The 24,209-nt window shown below is 43.9% G+C and overlaps 2 protein-coding genes across 8 annotated transcripts in view; both read left to right on the top strand.

Moving 5' to 3' along the window:
• Positions 1-860: 860 nt before the first annotated feature.
• srl (sarcalumenin) lies at positions 861-16,968 on the top strand (the record flags this gene model as incomplete). Of its 6 annotated transcripts, none has more annotated exons than XM_084371480.1 (7): positions 861-973; positions 9,736-9,840; positions 10,239-10,334; positions 11,123-11,158; positions 12,568-12,684; positions 12,889-13,122; positions 13,212-16,968. In XM_084371480.1, 7 exons carry the CDS (start codon positions 913-915, stop codon positions 14,021-14,023), a joined length of 1,461 nt encoding a protein of 486 aa, XP_084227606.1. In that variant the 3' UTR covers positions 14,024-16,968. The 6 variants fall into 6 exon arrangements, with proteins under 6 accessions (XP_084227606.1, XP_084227608.1, XP_084227605.1 ...); XM_084371479.1 differs by having other exon boundaries at positions 873-973; positions 9,733-9,840; XM_084371478.1 differs by having other exon boundaries at positions 913-985.
• A 2,036-nt stretch (positions 16,969-19,004) lies between these two features.
• Positions 19,005-24,209, top strand: part of LOC311268146 (adenylate cyclase 9) — a 36,603-nt gene continuing 31,398 nt past the window's right edge. For both annotated transcript variants that reach the window (XM_084371595.1, XM_084371594.1), the window contains exon 1: positions 19,005-22,396. In XM_084371595.1, the coding sequence (XP_084227721.1) occupies positions 20,578-22,396 (1,819 nt within the window). In that variant the 5' untranslated portion in view covers positions 19,005-20,577. The remainder of the gene's footprint in view (positions 22,397-24,209) is intronic.

Below are 24,209 nucleotides of genomic sequence, written 5' to 3'. Positions count from 1 at the left end.
ATGAGATAAGATGAGAAGACTAATACCACTTTCATATTTGTCTGTTGAATATAAGGCTACAAGCAGCAAACAGCTGGTTTGTTTAGCACAAAGACCTGAAACAGGCAAACAGCTAGCCTGGTTCAATCAGCCTAGCAGCCTCTATTAAGGCCACTTATTACCTGTAATTTCTTGTACAAAAGGTAAAAATAAAAAAAAGAAAGAAGGCGCATAACCCTCCATAATACAATCTATTGACATTTTCCAGCTTTTGTGCGGATTAAAGCAACATTATGTCAACTTCTTACCTGGAAGTAACTATATACAACAGCTTGGGTGATTATTCTGGCACATGCAAACTGACAAAACACAAGATAACTTCCTCACCAGTTTCACATAGCAGATGCTTTCTTGATTTTTTATTTTATTTTTTTAACTCTCAGGGTTACCCTACTTTTAAAGTTCTAATTCTTGGCAAGACGGCAAAATATTCCTAAAACGTTACAATTTTCCTTTAATTCTAGTCCTGATATCAAACCAGTTTGCCTTGAAGTCACAGTAAAATGTCCTATTCTTGGAAGTGTTCTTCTTGTTCCTCTTTTTTTGTCTCTGAAAGACACATTTTGTGTAGCTCAACTTCTCAGTATCATCAGTGAGAAGTTGAGCTATTCAGCGCCGACACATAGAGGCATTTCTCCGTGCACTGATGCCAAGGCCCAACCTGCGTCCTCTCTAAAAAGGAGAGTCAGCTGCTTGTACGCGTAGTGCCCCTGTGGCATGCTGTGACTCCTGCAACACCTCCAACACACAAATCTCAGCCCCTCCACCAGCTGGCCCTCTCTGCGCTCCGCCTCTTCGCTCTGTGTGCCCTTTAACCTTCCTGCCTTGGTATATATAGTCTGTGTGACTATCAGAGTTCTCCTGGCAGCCATCATGAAGGGTATAGTCTTGATCTTCTGTTTCCTCTCCCTGCTGCATTTGCAGGCCACAGCAGGTAAGTCTCTTGGTAAGCATTTTGCTCATAAATCTGGTGGATCTGTTCTGTTTTATGTAGGTTGGTGCGCTGTGGGCACGAGATATACTTGTGCACAAGTGCTGCAGATGAATGGAATAGCTATGTGGTGTATGTTTAGAGGCTGGTGTAATGAGCGCTCGATTGCTCTGTTAGCTTGATCTTACGGTGACTCTTCAAGATTTGTGATTCAGACCGTTACAATGATCAGGAATGAGCTGTCATACGGCTACATGCAGGTAGTGCAGGTTGGTTCTTGTGGCCGTTGTGGCTGCAGTTTGGCCGGAAATGGCCCTTTCGCTGAATGTAGGGTCAGCGACAGTCCAACCGACGATAGACAGAGACAGAAATGTTACCCTGAATCTCTGCCACCAAGCAGGACTATTTAAAAATCTGTTGCAGTTTATAATTAAACTGCTGGCACCCAGTACAAAATGACAGATTTCAGTGTCTCTTTCTTGTCTTTATAATTGTTAAAATCTAAAACAAACAGCACACTCCTAACTCTTTGGATGTATGAACAAAGGCCTTATCATTCATTTCTGGCAACTTTCTGAAGGCAAGCGGTTGAGGATTATTCAGAGAGTTCGGCCTCTCTGGTGGACTGACAGCGTGTCAGCTGTCCTAACGCATGGCACCAGCTGATGGAAAGTCTTAGTCTAACCAAGGAGAGATCAGCCACGCAGGAGCTTGAATGGACACTGAGCTTTTTATCGCACTCATAGATGCGATCTCTTTGCCTCAACCTTGAATTTTATTGTCTACAACTTGGTTTGGAGGAGTTGCTCCGGACGTCAGATGCGTGCAGGAGGCAACATTTCGTTTGATGATAATTCATAGCATCATAAACTCTAGGGATCAGGACAATGCTATAATAAATATGATCACCTGGCACCCACAGTGTTCAATGCCATAGCGACAACAACTTCTCCCAGATTACCCATTGTAAAAATGTGGACTGGTCTCCGGGTCTGGACTGGAGGGGATGGCATTACCCTTGTCTGTCACCCTTGTCCGTCCTTGGGGTGGCGTTCAGCTCCACGGCCCGGGCCCAGGCCTCCATATTCCAGGCTGCTGTCAGGTGTCTAAGATTGGAAGGCCTCCTGAAACCCAACACTGTTCACTACAGTTTCTCCCTCCCTCCCTCCGCTCCACTCCCCTTTCCTCTTGGCTCCTCACCCCTCCCAGCCCCATGCTTCCCTTTAGAAACTCTGCACAGCTGCTGTCACTCTGCACTGTCACAATCGCAATTTATTCCCAGCAGTTGGCCTTATAGGGACATGCATTCTCCAGGCAGGAGGGGCCGGGCTTTGCCTGCAACCCATGCCTCCATAGACCTCTTCTGCAGGCCCTTGCAGGTGTCTTTTGTCTATAAATCTACTGCATGTGCATATTAGTGTATTGATTTTTTTGCTCTGCAGAGCACACAGGAGACTCGATTCCAAAACCTGCAGGTTATGGACAATTATGGGAATCATGAAGTCTTTGTCCACACAGTGTGTAATTATTTGTGTTATTGATCGGTTTGATCGCCGTCAGGAACTCCATTTAAGTTGTTAACTCTGCAGACGGGAGCCGAGAGGGTAATCTGGTTTCTAAAGGGATGTAAAATCGATTTGCTATCATCTCATAATAGTTTGTCTTCGGCTTTGCTGATTTTCTAGTCAGAAGACATTTAAGTTATGTCCTAACACTTTAATTTTACAGATTTGAGTACAAGAAGCAACAATTGCCCTCATGGTGATCTTGATGTTGTGAAATCTTACCTCAATTTGTCTCGCTTGTCTCTGTTTTAAAAGAATTTGAAGGCTGAAGCGATTTGATCACATAACCAGCATACATGGAATTAATTGATGGTTTGGAAATATCTACATTTTGATGTAAAGCACAGACACCACGACTTATAGGAACTAGACATAATAGAAAGAATCTTTTTTTATAATAGAACTTTGCATTCCTTTGTGCATCCGGCAGCATTAAGACATTTTCAGGTGTGGTCAGGCCCGTTCCATATGTCAGGCCTCCAGAGGTGGGAAGCAACAAAGTACAAATACATTGTTACTGTACTGAAGTAGATTTTCCAGGTATCTTTACTTAACTTTTTATTCAACTCCCTACATTTTAACACAAATAACTGCATTTTACACTCCTAACATTTTCAAAATAGACTTGTAATTAGTTTTAATGCACAGGTGAGGTTGTACTTTTTACTTTTATACCCTGAGTACACTTCAGAAACTGTACTTTCTCACTTCTGCTTGAAGGATTTGGAGACTTTTGCCACCTTTGCAAGCTGGTAATGTTGCTGCTAAAAAGCTTCCATCTTTAACGCCAAAGCAGGGAAACTTATTGGTTTTTTTTGTTTGTCTTTTTTTTGCTGTGTAAATAGGTCAACACGTCTTACATGACCAACCTAGCTCTGACACTGCTCTGTCATGTATGACCAAACATATGTTGCTATAGTAACTTAGGGTTATTCTAAGATGTCAAGAAACCCTACACTATCTGAAGAATGGCGCTGACTGACCAAACGAGGATCGAAGCTGCGTTCGCTGTCCAACTCAAACGACGAGCTTGAGTGTGAAAGCGATTTTTAAAAAGCTAATAAAGCTATATAAAAGTGTCAACAGCGCACCACTCACAAGATGAGAGCTGACTTTTTTCATATACAATTATATCATAGCCTCTTCGGGCCCTTGATTAGTTCTTCACACCAGTGTGTTTACACTTCAGTAGTAACATTATCCATCCTCGATACAGTAATAACATCTTAGGCCTGCTCACTTTGCAGAGGAGATATTTAGAAATTTAAAGGCGTACCGTCTCCACGTGATCCCCTCCAATGGTATGTGGCATGTCTGGGACATCCCTACGCTGGTAGTAGGGCATACTCGACTGCCTTACCACACACCCCTCCTTAAGACAAGCCCCCCAGGCCCAAGGGCACGTCCTGACGTCCTTTCCTGGCTTTCGAACAGGAGAGCCGGGATAGAGGCACCAGATCAACACCTCAGCGTAAGGTGCCTTTGCCATCGGGCCTTGCTTTGAGGCTGTCACTCAGCTTCATGTCAAGTTGTCAGTGACCCTATCTCTTAGAGGACTCACACTTTGGATGTGGCTCATGTAAGATGTTCTGTAGGGGCTGGTGACAAGGCTCAAAGTCAGTGATGTTTTTTTGATTCATTGACTGCCTTTCTCACTTTCCGTCTTTTATAGGAATGAGAGCGTGAAAGTAACAAGTGACTGAATTATACTTGTGATTGAGCTGTATTTCTTGTGTAAAACGCCTGAGCTACAAGGGAAGCCATCATGTGTTTTATCTGCAGGGTATCGTAAAGTATTTGAAATGTACAGTACAGTAACTCTCACTTGGTTAGCCTGTATATTACACAACCAGCCCTGAGGGATGTGGGTGTCTCTGAATCTGCACACTGACCAACAGTTAAAAACTTAAAATAGGAGGCAGCCATTCTGCCCCCTCCTCTGTCCATCCTCTGACCCATTGTGGGTCTATTTTTGACTATGGGGGAGTACTAGCTGCACTAGCCGTGCCACCTGTTGCCATCTGTGGCCTCTTCTCGCCACGCTCTGCCGACTGCTATCACACCGCTAACCCTTGCTAGAGAAAGAATCAGGTGCATTTTTCTGATAAGAGGTGTATTTAGCATTCAGTAGGTTGTATATGTATAAGCCAAAGTGGTCTGTGATTATCAAAAAACTGGACTGAAAGCGATGCCTCTATATGGATCTTTCCAGTGGAAACCCCCCCGGCCTTTAGCGTTAAGGTTGTCTGAATCCCCCCGTGCTCAGGATAAATCCTCTGACTGGGGGGTTCCAGGCCTGCCGCCCTCATCATGTTCCCTTTAATTCAATTTACCTCCACTGTGCCGCAAGCAAAACATGATCCTGGGGTTTTACACATATGCAGATACTGAATATATACCGTGTAAATGCACAAGACTGCAGACACATCCTAGCATGCACATTCATATCCACATTAAAACAAAATACACATTAGGGTAATCACTGGCTGTATGCTTTGATCACCATTTCAACTGAATTATTGTTAAAAAGTTGACTTTTGAGTCTCATTCCGACCTCTTCAAATAGTGACGATACAGGATTGTAGGTTGATGGCCACCATCCCAAAGTGTCAGTATTTGAAGAGGTGGGAAAAAATAAAGTTTCCAACAAAGAGGACCTTACAGCAACAAAATGTAGATAGTTCATGAATGAGTCTCAATCTCACGCTGTCAAATACTGAATCTTTGGGTTGGCAGCAAGGGTCAGACACCAATCTAAAGTGTCAGAATTTGACTCTCCAGGAAGTTACATTTGTTGCTTTAAACCTGAGCAACATATTTGCACAGAAGCTTCACACTTGCAGCAGTTGACTGGCATTCTTTCTGATGGCCTCCACACAAGGATCTATAGTTGAGGCATGACTTACCCAGCCACTGAGGCCGTGGTGGGCTTAAATCACCAACATTCCTACTGGATGTGCTGATGCCGCCAGAATGTTTCTCCAAACTGAGGGAGGGTTGTGTGGCAACGGGCTCATGAGGACACATGGTCCTGGGCGGCAGATGTCCGGGGTTCAACTCCCCTGGCGCCTGCAGGGTTAATTTTGAGCGCTGATGCAAGGCCCGCCCTCCGCGGGCAACACTACCGCTCTGATCTTTGCAGACCTCTGTCCCAGGGCTTCCATCAGAGCTCGACTGGATTGGGAGGTGTTAACACGTTCACAGCAGTTAAGGCCCACTCAAGAGGCTGGTGTTAAAAGACGCGACTCTTCAGAGTGATGAGTCAAGTTACTGAAGCTTGAGTAAGCTTCGTGTCCTGCAGGGACAGGCTCGGTACAGTGAAGAGATGGGATCTGTTCCTCAAAAGCCAGTTTAGCCTCCAAATTGATTCATCCGTCTGAAAGCTTCTTTAAAAAAAGAAGAAAAGCTTCCTCATGTTTTAATTAATGACATCTTGCACAAAATCTGTACCCAGTGTTTGTTCAGATGACTTCCTCCTTTAGACTCAGTTTGACATGCAGACAACCTGTGCCACTGACAAGTGTTGGGGTTGCAAAATGGCTGCCATGTATCACAACTAGTGCAACAAGTAGATTTTGCAGAGGCATTTAGTTATCATTAGACCTATACTGGCTGATTTTAAATGCCTTTTATTTATGCTCATTTGACTGCTCCCTTAATTCTCATATTGACCGGAGTGTATAAAAGGATGAACCCATTTTCTCTTTAATTGTTTGGGCAATAGCTGCCATACATCCTCTTTTTTTATCACCATCTTACCGTGCCTCCTTGAGAATAACGACTAAATGTAGCCTATTACACATTTAAGTACAGAGTGACAAATATGGATTGGGGATCTTTTTTTGGGATTGCAGTATTACTCATACCCTCCTTTTATTTTGGCTTCTAACCTTTTGGCTCCTCTTCTTTTTGCACCGTGCTGGGAGCAACATTACATAGGCTTATTTTTAGCAGGTTGACTCGTGGAGAATCAGCAATGCTGCGCTGTTTCTTAACCAGCGCTGTGTGTCACTGTTGCCACACTGCAAAGGAGCCACTGTCGGGATCTCAGTTAAAGAGTGCGCCACATGATATGTCATTGTGGGGGGGCTTTTATGGTCATTACATGATTGTTTATATGTATACATACTGAAATACTCTGTGTGGCTTTCTATGGTATGAAGTGCTATCAAGTTATGTGATTGCATGAAAGTGCTCCCTGCTTTTGGACACTTTATGTCTTTGCCTCATTTGGCAGACACCTTTTCTGACCCCCAGTTCATTTCTCATTTTAATGAATGTGAATCTATTCAAGACTCTCGGTTCATAAACATAAGCTAGTTTTCTTCAGGCTTGTAAACAAACAGGCCCTCAGATGATTTTACTTGTCATTTGATGCACCATCAGTTTTGGCCAAAGCAACATGTCATTCTGACTCTTGGCCAGAAACCCTAGAAGTCATTGGCCACACACCCAGTGGCTGTACTCCAGGTGTGGGTGCAGGGTACCATGACAATGTTGCCCTCTGAGATGGTGGAGTTTTCTCACACGCATTTACAATATATATAATGTGCAGATTGTCAGAGATGAGGTTACCCTGTTATTGCTGATAGTGAGATACATATATCCAGTTTAATCGTTGGCATACCGAAAGCAAACATTTGGCAAAGTGGGCAGTTTGATTATGCCATTTGTAATATGGTAAACATTAAATCTCTCCAATATTCGCATTAGGAAAAGACAAGTTTGAAAACCCACATCATTGCTTTTGTTACGATTAAAACCTTTCCAAGTGCAGAGTACAGTAATCTCACTGAAACATGGTTAGTACACTGTGATGATGGAATGTAAACTTAGTACATTTATGCAAGTACTGCACTTAAGTACAATTTTGAGATACTAATACTTCATTTGAGTATTTCCATTTTCTGCTGTTTTACACACTCAACTACATGTATTTGAAACTCTCTAGTTACTAGTTACTTTGCAGATAAATGCTGCATTAGCAGCACTATTAATTTATTTGATCATGGATCTGACTTTAAAAAAAACTCCGATTCCAATAGTCAGAAAAATTCTGGATATCACACCCACTGATCGGCCAGGTAAATGATCAGTCGACTCTTTGTATATAGCATATTCCATACTTGTAAAAGTATATTTATAATTACTTAGACACTTTAATTTGGATACTTAAGTACATTTATTGCCAGAAAGTTACTTTTGATATTTAAGTGTATTGAATATTGGATACTTTAAGACTTTTACTGAAGCCCTAATGGTATGGGTGACTTTATTTCAACACAATATCTTTACTTTAAAGTGACTACGAGGAACTTTTAAGTGTTTATAAAACAGTCTTGTGATTCCTCTGATGATTATAAATGACCTGTAACAGCAAACGAGACCATCAGCCAAAAGACTGCTATTTTTATATAGTTATTATTAATGCCTGTGCTCGGGTCCCATCACATATATCACAAATACAATCCCATATAAATACATAACCTCATCAAGGTTTCCATCCTCCACTTCCAGAACAAATGCATGTGCCGCTGGCATGTGCCAGCAAAGATCTTTACAACAGCAGGCTCTGGTGTAAATTATGGTTATATGGTTTGTTTGAGTGTCAAACTGACCTAAGTGCTTCTGTGAAGAATTTTGATATTCATATAAAAAATACAGTCCTATAGTAGCAGAGCTGTAGTAGTGTTGTGTGTGATGTGCTTACACAACAAGATCAATATTCAGATTATGCCATGTGTTTTACAGTCTAATTTACAATAAAACCACTACTAAGTAATAAGCCCTACAGGCGCTGTCAGCTTTAATATTCCACTAACATGCTGTAAATACTTTTAAAATTCCTTAACAGCTCTATTAGGGGAGTGTCTGGTTGCTTGGCTACTAGGACCCATAACGCCCTCACGGCATGGAAGTGTGAACCAGGAAAACTTCCCAACTGCTCCTATATATAGCTCATAGCCGTAGCAGGTTTGTCTGGAGCAGGATTGTGTGGGAGGTGTTACAGGAGGGCTTGCTCTGAGGCCTGGGCACACAAGGACAGGCCTCACAGCGCGATAAGTCTGTGATAGGTGGGTAAATATAGAAGAGAAAAGACAGAGGATTGCACATCATTGTCTCATCATGTATTTCACGGATGGAAACACTCAGTCCAGCTCTCCGCCCAGTCCATTATAATGCTGGGGAAGTCCCTCTCTGTCTACCTCTATTATCTCTGCTGTTGTTATAAAGCCCATGGTGATGCCAAACAAATGTGTCGGTTTATTTTTAGTGTTTGCTTTCTAAATTAGGGACTGATTGTGCCAACAACTGTGATCTAAGTCATCTGAAATGTTCAAAAGTGGACATGACACACTGGTGAGCAGATTTTCTTTCTGTCCCTCAAACTCTTACACACACTCCGTATATGTTAGAGATCAAAATACCACACACATGTATGCTTTGTGTACCAACTGTAATGTATGTACATTGAAGGAAAGTCACCCATTTTCCCCATAGTTAATAGATACATAGACTTTGTTCTGGAGCATATTTATGTTCCCAGGCACCTTTGTACTTAAGGTCCTGTGTCTCCAGGGTCCTAAGAATCTATTGTCCTATATTTCCAGGTCTTAAGTTCCAAAGGTCCTACATCACAGGGTCCTAGTTCAACAGGTCCCATGTTACCAGGGTAGTATGCCTCAAAGATCCTATGTTCCCAACGCCCTATGTTTCTCAGGTTCAAAGTTCCCAAGGTCCTATGTTCCCAGGGTACTAAATCCCCTAGGTCCTATGTTCCCAGGGTACTAAATCCCCTAGGTCCTATGTTCCTAGAGTCCTAAGTTCCAAAGTGTTCCACCATGTGGGGCAGCCTATTTGGCACTGTATTGCATTTTATCCACTGACAGGGAACCCTAGAGGGCACTTCATCATGCTTTATCTACCATAGGGGCATCCAAGAGGGCGCTATCGCTATGTTGCTTCAAACATGGGAACACCTTTGTGTCAAACTTAAATTCCCCACAATGGTGATACATGATCATGTTGATTGATGTGGATTCAGAAATAGCAACACTGTTCGTCTCTAGCTCAGCTTCACTGAACATGTCACTAGGCTTTATAATGAAACTGTCTGTTAGTATTCATCATCAGACAGTTAAAAACATACAGTGAAGACTTTAACTAAGTTAATGTTTGTTAATGTTGTTTTTACAGAAGAAGAAGAAGAAGAAGAAGAACCTTTTACCTCCGTCCTCAGAGACAGATCTCACATCGATGAGACACTGCGACTTGCAACTGAAGAAAAAGCAGGAGACTATGCAGGTGATGATCAGCGATGATTCAATAGATGTGATTGTTGCAAATTTTTCCTAATCTTAAATTATTTATACAATACATAATCATGGAATGTGATTGGTTATGAGGGGGTGTGTACTGAACAGAAACATGTACTATGAACCTGGGGGTAGAGGTCATGAGGTCATGAGGTGATTAACAATAATAAAATAGATGGTAGTAAAGTTTTTCTCCTGCCTATCTTAAATTGTTGCCTTTCCTTATACAGTATGTATGAGTTTATTTTATTGTTACACTGAAAATAACTTTTATTTCCTCTCCTTCTCTTATGCGGCCTATCAAATTGCCCCCTTCCCCCTGTCTCGTCTTAAACATCTTTTCTAACATCTGAATCCTCCTTCCGCCCTTTTCTTCTTGTCCTCCAGCGGCTCTGGAGAGGTTGCGGAAGATCTACCACACATCCATCAAGCCGATGGAGCAGGCCTACAAGTACAATGAGCTGAGGCAGCACGAGATCTCAGGTATCGCAGAGGCTTCCGCTACATCTGCATTTTGTTCTGATGTGTGGGTTTTTCTGTTTGGGTTGCTTTGGTGACTGATTTGTTGACTTGTTTGTAAACACTTAGGCTCTAAGGCACAGAAACAGTAATGATACATGTATCCATATTTAGTTTCAAGCCCACACATTGTTGTTTTTCTCCAACATTGTTGGTCCAGGAAAAAAGGTATACTATCATTTCGTCTAAAACACTCCATTCATGCTACTTTGAAATATTTCTTCCCCTTTTCTTCTACTCTATCTTTTCCCCCAAAGCCTTTTTGAAATGTTTGTTTTCAAATGATTTTGCACTGTGCACTGTTTCTTCACTGAAAGCACAACTATCTCAGCTGCACACTGAACTGCCAACAAGCTCTTTTTTCCCCACAATGAAAGAAATCTCGCCCTCTTGTGGCCTTTTAGGATCAGCATGCATGCAAACCTGTTAAAAACCACTTGTATCATGCCTCTAAATGAACATTTCCAACAGTATTTTTTGTAGAAAAGAGCAAAAAAAAAAAAAAACCTAAATAGACAAAAAGATTCACCTCATCACCTGACCACAAAGGCACACCATCTATTCATAGACGGACATGTTTGACACATTAGGTCAAATATGGGACTATCTCCCACCCATTCCTGCACATTGTTACTCTACCCCTCCCTGTTTCTTTTAGAAACTTCACACCCTCACTCCTCATTCTCCTCCACCTCCTGTTCCCTTCACTTGTCCACCCTCTCCCCATCCCCTCCGCCCCCCTCATCTAACAGCCTACCCCGGACGAACCCTGGGGGACTCAGCCACAGGTGGGTGTGAGCGGGGCTTGCCTGTGCATGGCACTGCCTGAAGTGCTCAGCCCCTTCCTTTTCCCCTCCATCTGTCCTTTGTGAGTCACTTAGGTCAATAGAGACACTGAACTGCTGTCTGTGGGTCAGTTTTTTCCAACATGTTTCACTTGTGAGTGAGGTCAAAGTGATCCATAGGTGAAATGTTCAGCCCATGGAGAGCAGAGCAACAGCAGTTCCCATGTGAATCAAAATTAATTTACTCTTTTTTTTGATTTACTCAAAATTTCAATCAAACCAAATTCCATATTAAAGAATGAAAAGGGAAGAAATGTAAATTAAAAACAAAACAGTGTTTTTTTTACAGGTCTTGGGCAGTACTTCTGTCAAAAAAGTAGCATAAAGCCTTTTGGTCTTCAGAAAGGTCTTCAGCCTTGGTTTAAAAGAGGTGAGAGTTGGAGCAGACCTGCAGTTTTCTGCAAGTTTGTTCCAGATAAACTACTCGCCAAGACCTGTAACCACACTTTAATGTGTAACATTTGTAGTGTCACCCTTTAAGTTGTGTAGTTAGGGTGTAAAATGTAAAATATGGAGGGGTTGCATGTGCAGCTCTGGCTTTAGCAAAGGACATACAGGTGTGAGGAGGGGACACTGGTGAGAAAGGGTGGTCAGTGTGCGGTGAGGAGTGAATCAACATACTTTTGTCACACTAGCATCAGGTGGCTACTTGGATTTTTTTCCCTTTACTTGTTTAGCTTTCTTTTGGGGTGACGTTTTCTCTTTTTTCTTTGATTTTCTCTCTTTTTTTAAAATCTTGTATCCTCATTTACAGTTGAGTTCATTCAGGTTTGGCCTGGTATATAGACTATGACAGAGCATTCCTGCGCCTTACCACCCCGACACCATGTCCACTCACAACACACATGGCAGCTTGTTATGAGACACACAGCTTGCTCTGAAAGCCTTGGCCTTTTCATGCCGGAGTAATAGCACTGCTTTTTTTGTGTGTCGCTGAGAAATGGCAAAAAATATTTGTACGCTATTAAACAAGTCTACCAGCTTCAACACATCCTTCTTCTTTCTATCTGTCTTTTCATTTATTTTCTCAGTCTTACAAAACGTCCCTCTGTGCTCTGGATTGAGAGTGACAGTGACTGACGAGCCTTGAAGTAGTTCATCCCAAAAACAAACCCATACACTTTGGATGGGTTATTACTTTGGTTAAACGTTCCCTACACGAACGTTTAACTACTGCGTCAAACATTAGCTTCTTTTGACAAAATGTCAAATTCAAATTCCTCTTCTTATCAGTGACCAATGTAAACTCAACATTTCTCACTGAAAATTTGGGCTGAACTCGAGACATTCTTAATCATCATTAAGCCAACCAGCCAAGGTTTTAATCATTGTCGTCTCTCCCTGCCCAACAGATGGAGAGATTACCTCCAAGCCCATGGTGCTGTTCCTGGGACCCTGGAGTGTAGGAAAGTCCTCCATGATCAATTACCTCCTGGGCATGCACGACAGCCCCTATCAGCTCTACACAGGTATGTCGCACCGATAATTTTCTTAAATTAGCAGTTAACAATGTTAAAAGTTGTAATTCCTTCTGCTATAATCCAATAACAAGGAAGAATTCTGTCAATGTTTGGTTCAAAACTCTGCTGAGCTCTATCAAAGTGTTTCCAAACCGTTTCTCTTCGTTGATACTGTTCTTGCTGATCTCCTGATTTCCATCAATTTGTCTTTAGGAGCTGAGCCTACTACCTCTGAGTTCACTGTAATCATGCACGGGGAGAAGATCCGCTCTGTTGAGGGTATTGTCATGGCTGCGGACAGCTCTCGGTCCTTCTCTCCCCTGGAGAAGTTTGGTCAGAACTTCCTGGAAAAGCTGATTGGTATTGAGATGCCCCACAAGCTGCTGGAACGTGTGACTTTTGTGGACACTCCAGGAATCATTGAAAACCGGAAGCAGCAGGAGAGAGGTAAAACAGAGAGTTGTCCCTTCAGAAATACAAAGCAGATGGCTGCATCTCTGTGTTTTGGGGTTTACTTCTATTCTTCTTCCTTCCAGGCTATCCTTTCAATGATGTTTGCCAGTGGTTCATTGACCGCGCTGACCTGATCTTCGTGGTGTTTGACCCCACCAAGCTGGACGTTGGCCTGGAGCTGGAGATGCTCTTCCGGCAGCTGAAGGGTCGTGAATCCCAGATCCGTATCATCCTGAACAAGGCTGACAACCTGGCCACCCAGGACTTGATGAGAGTCTACGGAGCGCTCTTCTGGAGCTTGGCTCCCCTCATCAATGTGACTGAACCTCCCCGGGTCTACGTCAGCTCCTTCTGGCCATATGACTACGCACCTGACACCAGCCGCGAGCTCTTCAAGCGAGAGGAGATCTCCCTCCTGGAAGATCTGAACCAGGTGATCGAGAACCGCATGGAGAACAAAATTGCATTCATCCGCCAGCATGGCATCCGTGTGCGCATCCATGGCCTGCTGGTAGACCGCTACGTCCAGACCTTCAAAGAGAAGATGAGCTTCTTCAGTGACCCGGAACTAGTCTTCCAGGAGATTGTGGATGACCCAGACAAGTTCTACATTTTCAAGTCCATCCTAGCCAAGACCAACGTCAGCAAGTTTGACCTGCCCAACCGCGATGCTTACCGTGACTTCTTTGGCGTCAACCCGGTCACCAACTTCAAGCCCCTGACGGCTCAGTGCTCCTACATGGGAGGCTGTCTGCTGGAAAAGATTGAGAGGGCAATCACCAACGAGCTGCCTGCCCTTCTGAGCAGCATTAACTCTGGCAAGCAGCCGGGCCTGTCCTCCTGCGAGGCTACTGGCTGTGGTGAGAAGCCAAAGAATCGCTACCGGAAGAACTGAGGAAAACAAAATAACTTGAGTGGGGGAAGTGAGAAGAGGAGGGGTCTGGTGGAAGCCAAACCTGCTTTTATCAGAACGCCTGTATTGTTGAGGAGACAGAGGAGAGGAGTTTAGTGTTTAGTGTTTTTTCCTCAGGAGAATATGGGGATTTGCATTTAGGGACTGTGGGAATGAAGCAGATAGAGGGAGGGGAGGGTCATTGTTTGATGAGGCAGCTTAAGGACACAAGTGCTGAAGAAATGAGTACATGCCACTGATCACTGAGTTTGGTTCGAATACACGCCCTCCTCTCTCCCTTGCGCAATCACAGTGGACTGTCTGGTATTTGGGTGTTGGGGAAATAACGATGCGAAGAAATACAGAAATGAAAAAAAACGTAAGATGAAATAAAAATTGATAAATCCTGCGACTGAAAACAGTCAATTACCAGCTCCCTTGTATGTGAATAAAATGGGAAAAGTGGAAACAGGAGTTGCAAATTTGTGTCAATTCCATGAGCTTCAGAAGCTGTTTTTGAAGTAGCCTTTTTTTGTGGGTGCTATTCGAAGCTATTGTGTTTGGGTGGTCATCCAAACCGTTGCTTTTGAGACAGGTGAACATTAACACTGCATGTTAGACATCACATCTTATTTAACAGATGCATGAATTTCCCTCTAACATAAACTCTAAGTCATATTTCCTCATGTAACCTAAACCAACCTTGCTTTGCAACAGATAAGGCCGTTTTTTTCCGTAGTTTTATACGCTCATTGGCTCTGGTTGTTGACAACCTGTGAAATGAGCACTGTGATGCAAGCGGAGGTCAGGGTTCAAGGGTCAGAGTCTTCAGAGCAGTGGGGGTATGTTCATTCTGCTTCACTTCTTAACTTATCTTACTATTTCTGTTTGTCAGTCTTTGGCATGAATTCAATACTGTGTTGTGATTGATTTTTTTTCCTTGAATGATAAGCTTCCCAGCTTCTTTGAGCTGAATGACCATAAAAGAAATAAGACATGAAGGATGTGTTTGGGTTGTAGTTGTCTTCAGACATTTTTCTGCAGTTTAGAAAGCTATTTATTGATTTTTCTGTGTAAACTTTCCAGATGGGTATTGAAGCAGGCTGTGTATGTGCACTGAACCATCCTAGCATACAATTTCACCTATCATCGCTGCAAGATTATGATAGCAGATTTCTTTTCTTGCAAAAAGTGGGCTGGAGGTAAAGGTGAAGTGGAGGACTCGTGAGTTGACCCCTGACCTCTGTGGAAAAGAAGGAAGCCCCAAATACTAACCACAATGGTTTTGCAGTGATACATGTCATAGCTGCGAGTTCTTATGTAAGCCTACCTCAATGAACTTCCCGGGAGTATGGCATATTAGAATTGCTTACAATTGTTCCACATTTTGGGAAATGCACTTATTGGACCTGACGAATTCTTGGACGGGCGCTGTAACTGTCTGGACTCCAGGAAGTTACTGCACCTGGACAAGAACTAATCCAACGCGTTGACCCTCTGACATCGTGCTCAGGGTTGAAAGCTTGAATGCTGGGGTAATGTTATACTGAACCATCCTAGTATACCTTATATTGGACAAGTTGTTATCATTACATCACTCACCGGTCGAGCAGCAACTGAAAAGTTATTGGACAATGAAAATCTGGAGGTAAATTAGGAAATCGTTTGAGGTAAAACTACATTTTTGGTAACCCATTAGCTCACGTTAACACTTCCTGGCTAACATTACCGTGTGTTTCACTTCCAGGCGTAAAGAAATGTGTCCAAGACATGGGTTGAAATTTAAGAACTTAATATACGCTTTTCCTATCGTAGCGTGTAACACTCTCAGACAGCGATGTTAGCTAAGGAAGTGGTTGAATGCTAATGTTAGCTGTTGTCTAACAGAAGATAACGGGTCATCAAATGTGTTGTTCTACCTTGAAAAATGACTCCATATCCCTCTAGATTTTCACTATCCATTGTCTTTTCACTTGCTGATCAATCTGGAAGCACTCAAATCAAAATAATTTGTCAGATTCCCTGTTTACACGGCTCCGAACCACAGCAGTACCACAGTTGAGCTTCCTGCCCTGAGCGTGAGTTCAGAGGAAAATGGCCGCCGTGAATACGGTTAGTAATCCCTCCTACAACTGCAATGAGTCGCTTTAATGTTGTGGTTTTGTAGCGATTAAGCAAGAGAAATATAATGTGCTAATTAGAGGGCTATAACAGTGCAGGTAGGCGGACTTTGTTACCTTGAGACAGACTCTGGCTAACCTTTTCCCCATTTCCAGTCTTGGCTAAGCTAAGCTAACCAGCTGCTGGTTCCAGCTACATATTTACAAAACTGTACAGACACGAAAGTGGCATCAATCTAGCAAAATGTCAAACTATTGTTTTAAATACAGAGTCACAAAAATTAATAAAAGAAGGTAATAAGTAATAACTACAGCTCCAAAAAGCACCGATTTATTCAACTCATGGACAAAAATGCTCTGCCATTTCCCTCTCTGTCCTCCCTCACTAGCCCCATAAATCTGAAGCATAGTGAAAAAGAAAAAAGCTAACAACATTAATCTCACATTTGCTTAATTTTCTGTTTTTTCCTCTTTATTTCTTTGAGTGTGAGTGCTACACTGGATGTGTTTAGTATGTTTACACTGCAGATCCAGAACATGCCCACTAGAGAGTGCTGTGCAAAAGTGTAAAAAGTTACACAGACCACTAACTAACACTCATCATGGCAACAGTTTATAGCTTGGGCTGATGATGTTGTGTGGTTGTGCTTTTGGTATATTTTGGTATCAGTTATCTTACTTTACCTGTGAATTAGATCTGGAATGGATGTGTGTCTCATTGAAGTAGTTTTTAATTCACCTTTTTTTCCCCTGTTTTGGTATAAAATTTAAATTCATCTTGGCCCAATTTTGGAAGCTTGATCATCAAAAATAAAGATTTCTGATTGACTAGGTAGTGAAACTTTGTGGTTATTTTGACGAAATAAAAAATTCTTAATAAGGAACAAGAAACCAGAGGGATTAAAACTTGTGCCTTGCTTACAGATACTACATCTCTGCCTGCACTCATGTCCCTGTCCCTTCTCCTCTCTGTTACACCTTGATGTCAAGAGTCTGAACGCTCTGATGGTCCAATCTCTCACTTTTGGGTTTGAAAGGATGGTTTTATCCTGTAGCTGCAATGCACCAACAGTTCGTCGTGACTGGAAGTGGGGAGGGGTGTGTGTGTTTGTGTGTGCTGGATGAAGTGTGTATGTAGTTTTGACAGTTGTGCACAAAGACAGTGACTTAAACCCACGCGTGTTTCTCTATGAGCGTATTTCCTCTCTTCCACAAACATTATTTTGCACAAATTATGAAGAGTCTAACTTTGCAAATGGAAATTAAGCATCAAATTAGTTCATAAATTTTTGGACCTGGTAATCAAGTGTGTTGAAACTTTCTAGTTGTCTATACTGTGCAAACTAATTCTGACACGGACTGACCCCAAAAGCTCAGTGTTGTAAATCACACTAATCTGAATGTGGTGGCGCACAGTCCCCTCTGGGGATCCTCTCAATGTACTATTCAACTGCAAAGCCGCTGTACTGACTACAGAGGGCTGCTGTTTAACATTTCTCTCAGGCTGTTATTGAATAGAGAATAAAAGATTTCTCCAGGCTCTACCACACTGTGCTGCATACTGTAGGATTACATTGTCTCATCCCTGAGAAGCCACTGCTTTTTAAAATTAATCATTCAGGTGCTGAAATATTGCAGTGTGCGACACAGAATTGTCATGAGAAAAAATACTTTTTTATCCCTCATAAAAACCTAAATATAAACCAATATATTGTGTGTTTGGTGACCTTGTATTTTAGGCTTTAATAGCCTCACTAAATATAATTGATTCCCCTTTCCTCCAATAATAACTCTTAATTTATCTTCTGCTGTCATCCCAAGACAGATCTGCACATCCACATAAAATAAAGCACAGTTAACTCTGAATGCAAAGGGTACAGTGTGGGAATGATAAGAAGGTGGAGGGGTTGTGGGCTCATTGCGGTGGGGAAACAGACGTCCCCACCCATCCCCTGGCACGTGCTCGTTACCTCTCGGTCTCTTTTCTTTAACGGGTGCGTGCACGTAGATCGACTGTACCCCTCCCATGAACACTCAGCCCTCCTCTCCCCCCTCCTCTGCTGCTGGCCAAACACAGACAGCAGCATCAAGTCAACGCTAAACACCAAAACGAAAGCGCGTGGATATATTTTCAAAATAAACGATTACCTTGGCGGTCGCACGTTAAAAAAATGTAGCAATGCAACAGCAAAGGATGCAAATGATTTCATTTTTTTCTTTAAAGGTGCACTATGTAGTTTTGGGAAATAGCCTACATTTAATCAGTTAATGCCTAAACATACTAAACAAACTGAATAAACAAACTGACCTTAAAAGACAACACAGCTTCATACTGTTTTACTTTGTTTATACGTGGCGGACCCTGCCACCTTTCTAGCTTCAAACAGTGTCCTGGGGACCTTATTTTCCTCTGAGAACAGCTTGTTTATTCAGTAACAGACATAATAAATATAATTTCCTCATTAATATTGTAAATATTAAAACTCCGAGTTTGAATTTCTTCTCCAAAACTACATATTCACTCTTTAAAATGACAAATGTTTGTCGAGGAAGGAAACACACGCCATATATGCTTGTTATACATCAAGGACACCCACAATGCATTTTGATGAGAAACACTGAGCACAAACACAACTTTGTTTACAAGAGAGCTCCACAGAGCAGCTTTAAGGAGCACTGATGTTGATCTGAAGCGTGCGATGAGGGTAAAAATTATGTTTTCAATAACCACACATGTTTTATTTTGAAAGAAAAGGGCGGAAATCATCTATTTTCTTCTCGCGTACTTGACTGTCTCTCTCTCTCTCTCTCTCTCTCTCTCTCTCTCTCTCTCTCTCTCTCTCTCTCACACACACACACACACACACACACGCACACACACAGACGCACACACGGCTGGACGGCTGACAGCGCACAGAAGATGGTGGCAGCTGCGGCCGCTGCGTTGCCCACCGCGCCCGGATAGCGCAGACCGCATCTCACGCAGGTGTCGACGCCGCCGAAGCGCAAAGATCGGCTGTCAGATAGCAGAGATAAGACAGTCTCACCATCAGCATCACTCTGTGGACGATGCATCGGACGAGAAAGACTGGACGATGCAGCAGCAGCAGCAGCAGCAGCAGCAGCAGCAGCCTTAATCCATCATATTTGTCTTGGATTAAAAGATAATTATTTGGCGGTGAGAGGATCCAGTCTCTCGTGTGTCCCGTGCAATTCACTTAAAGTGGCTGGATCAGGGCAGCACTCCGCTTTGACCTGTGGGACCGTCGGTGTGGGGGGCGTGGAGGGGAGGTGGAGACCTTTTAATTAGCCCGACTCTCTCCGGGCTCTCGTCGTCTCCTGTTTAGGAAGAGGACTGAGCTGCTGTGGGCAAAGTTTACTTCAGGGAGAGGAGAGGACTGGACGCCACTTCTCGCGGTCTGCTCAGGCTGTTTTCTCTGGATGGATTTTGTGCCACGGTGAACTGGTGTGACTGTGGGTACCAAAGCAACATCGATCAACTCTGAACCAGGACCGGTTGGTCGCCGCATCTCGTTTGTCTCCCGCAGACCTGCGTGCGCAAGATCCCCCTCTGGGTTTTGGAGACGCAGCGGTGGTGGGGAAAGTCAGGAAAGGACGGGGCTCTGTCCACGGAAATATTCACGATTAGGCCCTGCAGGAAGGGGCATGTGGGTGTAAACAAGAGCTCTAATGGCAATTCTTGCGCTCGCGTTATCTGGAGTTGACCTGCGCCCTGGCCTTTTCGATCAAGACGGCAAGCAGCAGATCTGGAGTCGAAGCACACACTGCGGGGGATGTGTTTTGGGTGAAGTTTTCGCTCAGACCTGTCAACAAAATGTGAAATTCAGGAGCCCTGGAGTGGAGCTGAAATGGATAACCGGCAGTGAAAGTGTATTGACTTACAGGCTTCAAGAAAACACGCAATAACACCTTTAAACCATATGATGCTAAACACTTCATACTTATTGTGATCACAACTTCTTCTTTATAACAATTTCTTCACTCCTTTTTTCGACTTTCCCCTTTAAGCACACATCATTTGTAATTCTCAGAGTTTCCCCCAAATATTTTTCCAATGAGTGAGACTGTGTTGAAGCAGCCGAGTGGACTTGGACTGGAACAGAGCCGGCAGCGAGTGAACCTTGCAGTCTCAAGTGCGTCAAAACAGACGGGAATGTAGAGGAATGCGGGTACTGACGTCAAGAGGGGCAATAATGAACCATTCAAACTCTTCGGAAGGTCTGATGGGGTTTCTGCAGCCACCTCACTGCTGACTGAGTGGAGCTTTTTGTTGTGCTCTCCCTTTTTTTCTCACTTTTAAGAGGAAACAATCATTGCCCAAGTTGTGCTACTGTGGGCCTGTGCTTTGCCTTACTCCTTCACCTACTTCAACTCCTCTCCTCATAGTCTTTGATTTTGATAGATTCAAAAATTAACATGGCGTCCCCCCAACACCAACAACTGCTGCCTCACAACACAGAAGTGAGCTGTGACTCAAGTGGAGATGGAGGCGTCTCAGTGAGGATTGGCAGCAGTGTCAAACACAAGCACGGAGGCGGCCCGCTTGGTTCGATCGGGGGAGGCTTCATTGTGGGGTCCAAGCACTGCAAGTACAGCATCTCCTCCAGCTGCAGCTCCGGGGAGTCCGGAGTCAGGAGGCCGGTTGCCAAGAGCTTTCGCGCGCAGAAGAAGATGCCTCAGCTTTTTGAGAGATCTGCTGGTCATTTCTGGGACCCGAAGTTTGACTCTTCGATCCTGGAGGAGGCCTGCAGGGAAAGATGTTTCCCTCAGACCCAGCGGCGCTTCCGCTATGTGCTCTTTTACCTGGTTGCCGTTGGCTTCCTCTGGGGTTTGTACTTTGCTGCGAACCCTTCCCGCTGCGACAGGACTGCCTTTCTCCTTCCCACTGCTTCCTTCCTCCTTTTCTGCCTCCTACTTTTCCTTTTAACTTTTACTAAGCTCTACTCTCGCTGCTACAACCAAGCATCTCTGCTGCTCATCCTTGTCACCTTCATCCTGACCCTGGCTCCCCAGATCCAGACATCAAGCTTCAGGGATCCGGAGACTCCCACACCTGCACTCGACTTGGATGTGGAAGAGTTAAGTGGCATGGGACCCACATACAACCAGTCCTACGAAAAGCTTGTGGGAGACACCACCTGGTCCCCCTGTCTTTCTCCTGTCGGCACCTTCTCCCTCTGCATTGAGGTTCTTCTGTTGCTCTACAGCGTTCTCCACGTTCGCCTCTATGCTTCTGTCCTGCTCGGCATTTTCTACTCTGTCTTTTTTGAGAGTTTGGGCTGGCTGCACCTGGCAAAGGCAGGAGATAACTGGACCTTAGCCTCTCAATCAGACTGGGATACGTTAAGTTGGCTGGGCCCAGCCAAAGCTTTGCTCCACCTCTGTGCCCACGCCATTGGCATCCACCTGTTCATCATGTCGGAGGTGCGGTCACGCTGCACCTTCCTGAAGGTGGGACAAGCAATCATGCATGGCAAAGATCTGGAGGTGGAGAAAGCCTTGAAGGAGCGAATGATCCACTCCGTCATGCCCAGAATCGTGGCTGATGAGCTGATGAAGCAGGGTGATGAGGAGTTAGGTGACAATTCTGTCAAACGATACTCCACTAGTGGCGCAGCAGCTGCCATCTCCAGTCCTAAAAACAATAAACGCAAGAAAACCTCCATCCCTCGAGGCCAGATCATCTTCAGACCCTTTAACATGAAACGGATGGAGCCAGTCAGCATCCTCTTTGCAGACATCGTTGGCTTCACAAAAATGTCAGCCAACAAATCTGCTCATGCCCTCGTCGGGCTCCTAAATGATTTATTTGGCCGCTTTGATCGACTTTGTGAGCTCACTGGCTGTGAAAAGATCAGTACTCTAGGAGACTGTTACTACTGCGTGGCTGGTTGTCCTGAACCCAGACCAGATCATGCCTACTGCTGCGTGGAGATGGGCCTGGGCATGATTCAGGCTATTGAACAGTTCTGCCAGGAGAAGAGGGAGATGGTCAACATGAGGGTGGGCGTCCACACTGGCACTGTACTGTGTGGCATCCTGGGCATGAAACGCTTCAAGTTTGATGTCTGGTCAAATGACGTCAACTTGGCCAACCTGATGGAGCAGCTGGGAGTGGCTGGGAAGGTCCACCTGTCACAGGCCACTGCCAACTTCCTGGATGACCGCTACCAGCATGAAGGCGGGCAAGTCATTGAGAGAATCGGACAGAGTGTGGTGGCTGACCAGCTCAAAGGTAGGTGCCTTGTGAAAATATGAAAAATAGAGATAGTAGTAATTGTTGCTGCTCTTTCCTTTGTTATTTCCTTTTTTTTTCATTATCTTGGCTTGCAGCATGAAAACACCAGACTTGCTTTGTTCCTAACGAGCATAATTCAATTCCAAGCAGCTCTACAAATTGGCTGCAACGGTGAGACTTATGCTTGCAATTACTCCCCCATGCACCTTTTTCAGTGCTTAGGTTTATGTCCTGTAATTTCTCTTTCCCATCCTGTAACTGAAATGTCCCCATGTACCAGAATAACAGCAGTTTGGCCCCAAGCTGGATAACACAGTGGCGGGGGAGCATGTGCACTAGTCAAGGTCAACACTTGGTTTTGACATCATGTATTGTACCCGGCACAGATGGGCTGGCAGGGTTTTGAGTCAGTTATAAGTGTCCTCTGTGGTGTTAGTATTATGTGACTGTACCCATCCCTCCACTGTGTCTCTACCCACTCTTTGTCCTCCTGTTCAATTATGTTGCCTTCCAGACGTCCTCAATGTGTCCCATTCTCTTAACCTGGCTTTGAACCCCAGGGATTGCTTGACAACTTAATACAACTGTCACCTTCTCTAACAGAGATTTGCCTGCAGCGTTATCTCTACCTCTCTATCTTGTCCTCTCCCTTCCTTGCCTCTAAACTGCTTGACTGCAGCTTTGATGTGATACATTTATGCAGATCGCCTCAGTGTTACTGAACGTTGGCTTAATGTCTCCTTTCATCATTAAAGGCGTGTTGGTCCATTATCACTCAGTGTAAGTGAAGTGACAGTGTCTGACTAAGGTGGTGCAGATGGCGTTCATCTGCCCTTTGGAGTTAGCATTTCAGGTTTATTTTTGTTTGAATAGATGATGAATGTGCTTTCCTGGAGACTGCACGTCTGATTTTGGGCATTCGAGGCCTGAACTGGTAATTCATACATATTAGAAATTTAAGTCTGCACACAGGCTCTATGCCTGTGGGTGCAGATTTCCATTATTCTGGCTTGGAAATCAGTACTGTTGTCCAAGTCAACAAGATTGAGTGAAAGCGTCTCCTGTTTACCAGCCGGCAGGTTTGATTTATGGGCCTGCATTCTCCCCTCATCTGTCAAATTAATGAGTGGCTACCACTCTTTCACTTCTTGCTCCTCTTTCCTTTTTCTCCATCTCCTCCATCATGTATTCAGTTTCCCTCCAGAGATTTATCCTCTTTCTCTAGATCTGCTGTGCCAGTGAGAGAGCTGGCTGTCAGGAAAGAGTTGTTCCCCACTGCTGTAAAATTCCCTCCGCTGTCTGGCTCAAGTCTGTGTTAATCACTTGGGTAACATTGCAGCCAGGCATGGATCTTGGCATCATCATCATCCCTGTTGCCTAACTCTGAAGTAAATTGCTCTGACCTCGACACTGATCGCTGTGCAGCTGTCTTCTATGTATTTTTGATGCCCTTTTTGGGTTGGTTTGATGTTTCACTTTCTCACAAATAGTTTTTCGGCTGCTGAGTGTTTCTGCAGTTCCAGCTGTGCTATAGAGTCAAGTATTGTTGTCTCATCCTGTAGGTGCACATGTTAGAAAGCTTGTGCTTTCTTACTTAGAGCTTCCTGCTGTAATTATAAGCTATTTGCGGCACATTGCAGCCACGTGCGGTCAGTTAAGTGTTACAGCTGCATCCTGTTGGCTCCTCAGCACTGACCCGAGGTCTGTGGTTTGAGCAACAAATGGAGTTGCGGCTCGGTTTACATCCCAGAGGCTGATAGCTGGTGTTTGAGGTGAGGAAAGACAGTTTGAACACGCTGCTGTCAGATTT

The sequence above is a fragment of the Pagrus pagrus genome, assembly GCF_965226575.1.
Source record: "Pagrus pagrus genome assembly, chromosome: 13".
In the NCBI taxonomy this organism is placed as follows: domain Eukaryota; kingdom Metazoa; phylum Chordata; class Actinopteri; order Spariformes; family Sparidae; genus Pagrus; species Pagrus pagrus.
This window is presented reverse-complemented; position numbering and strand designations above follow the sequence as displayed.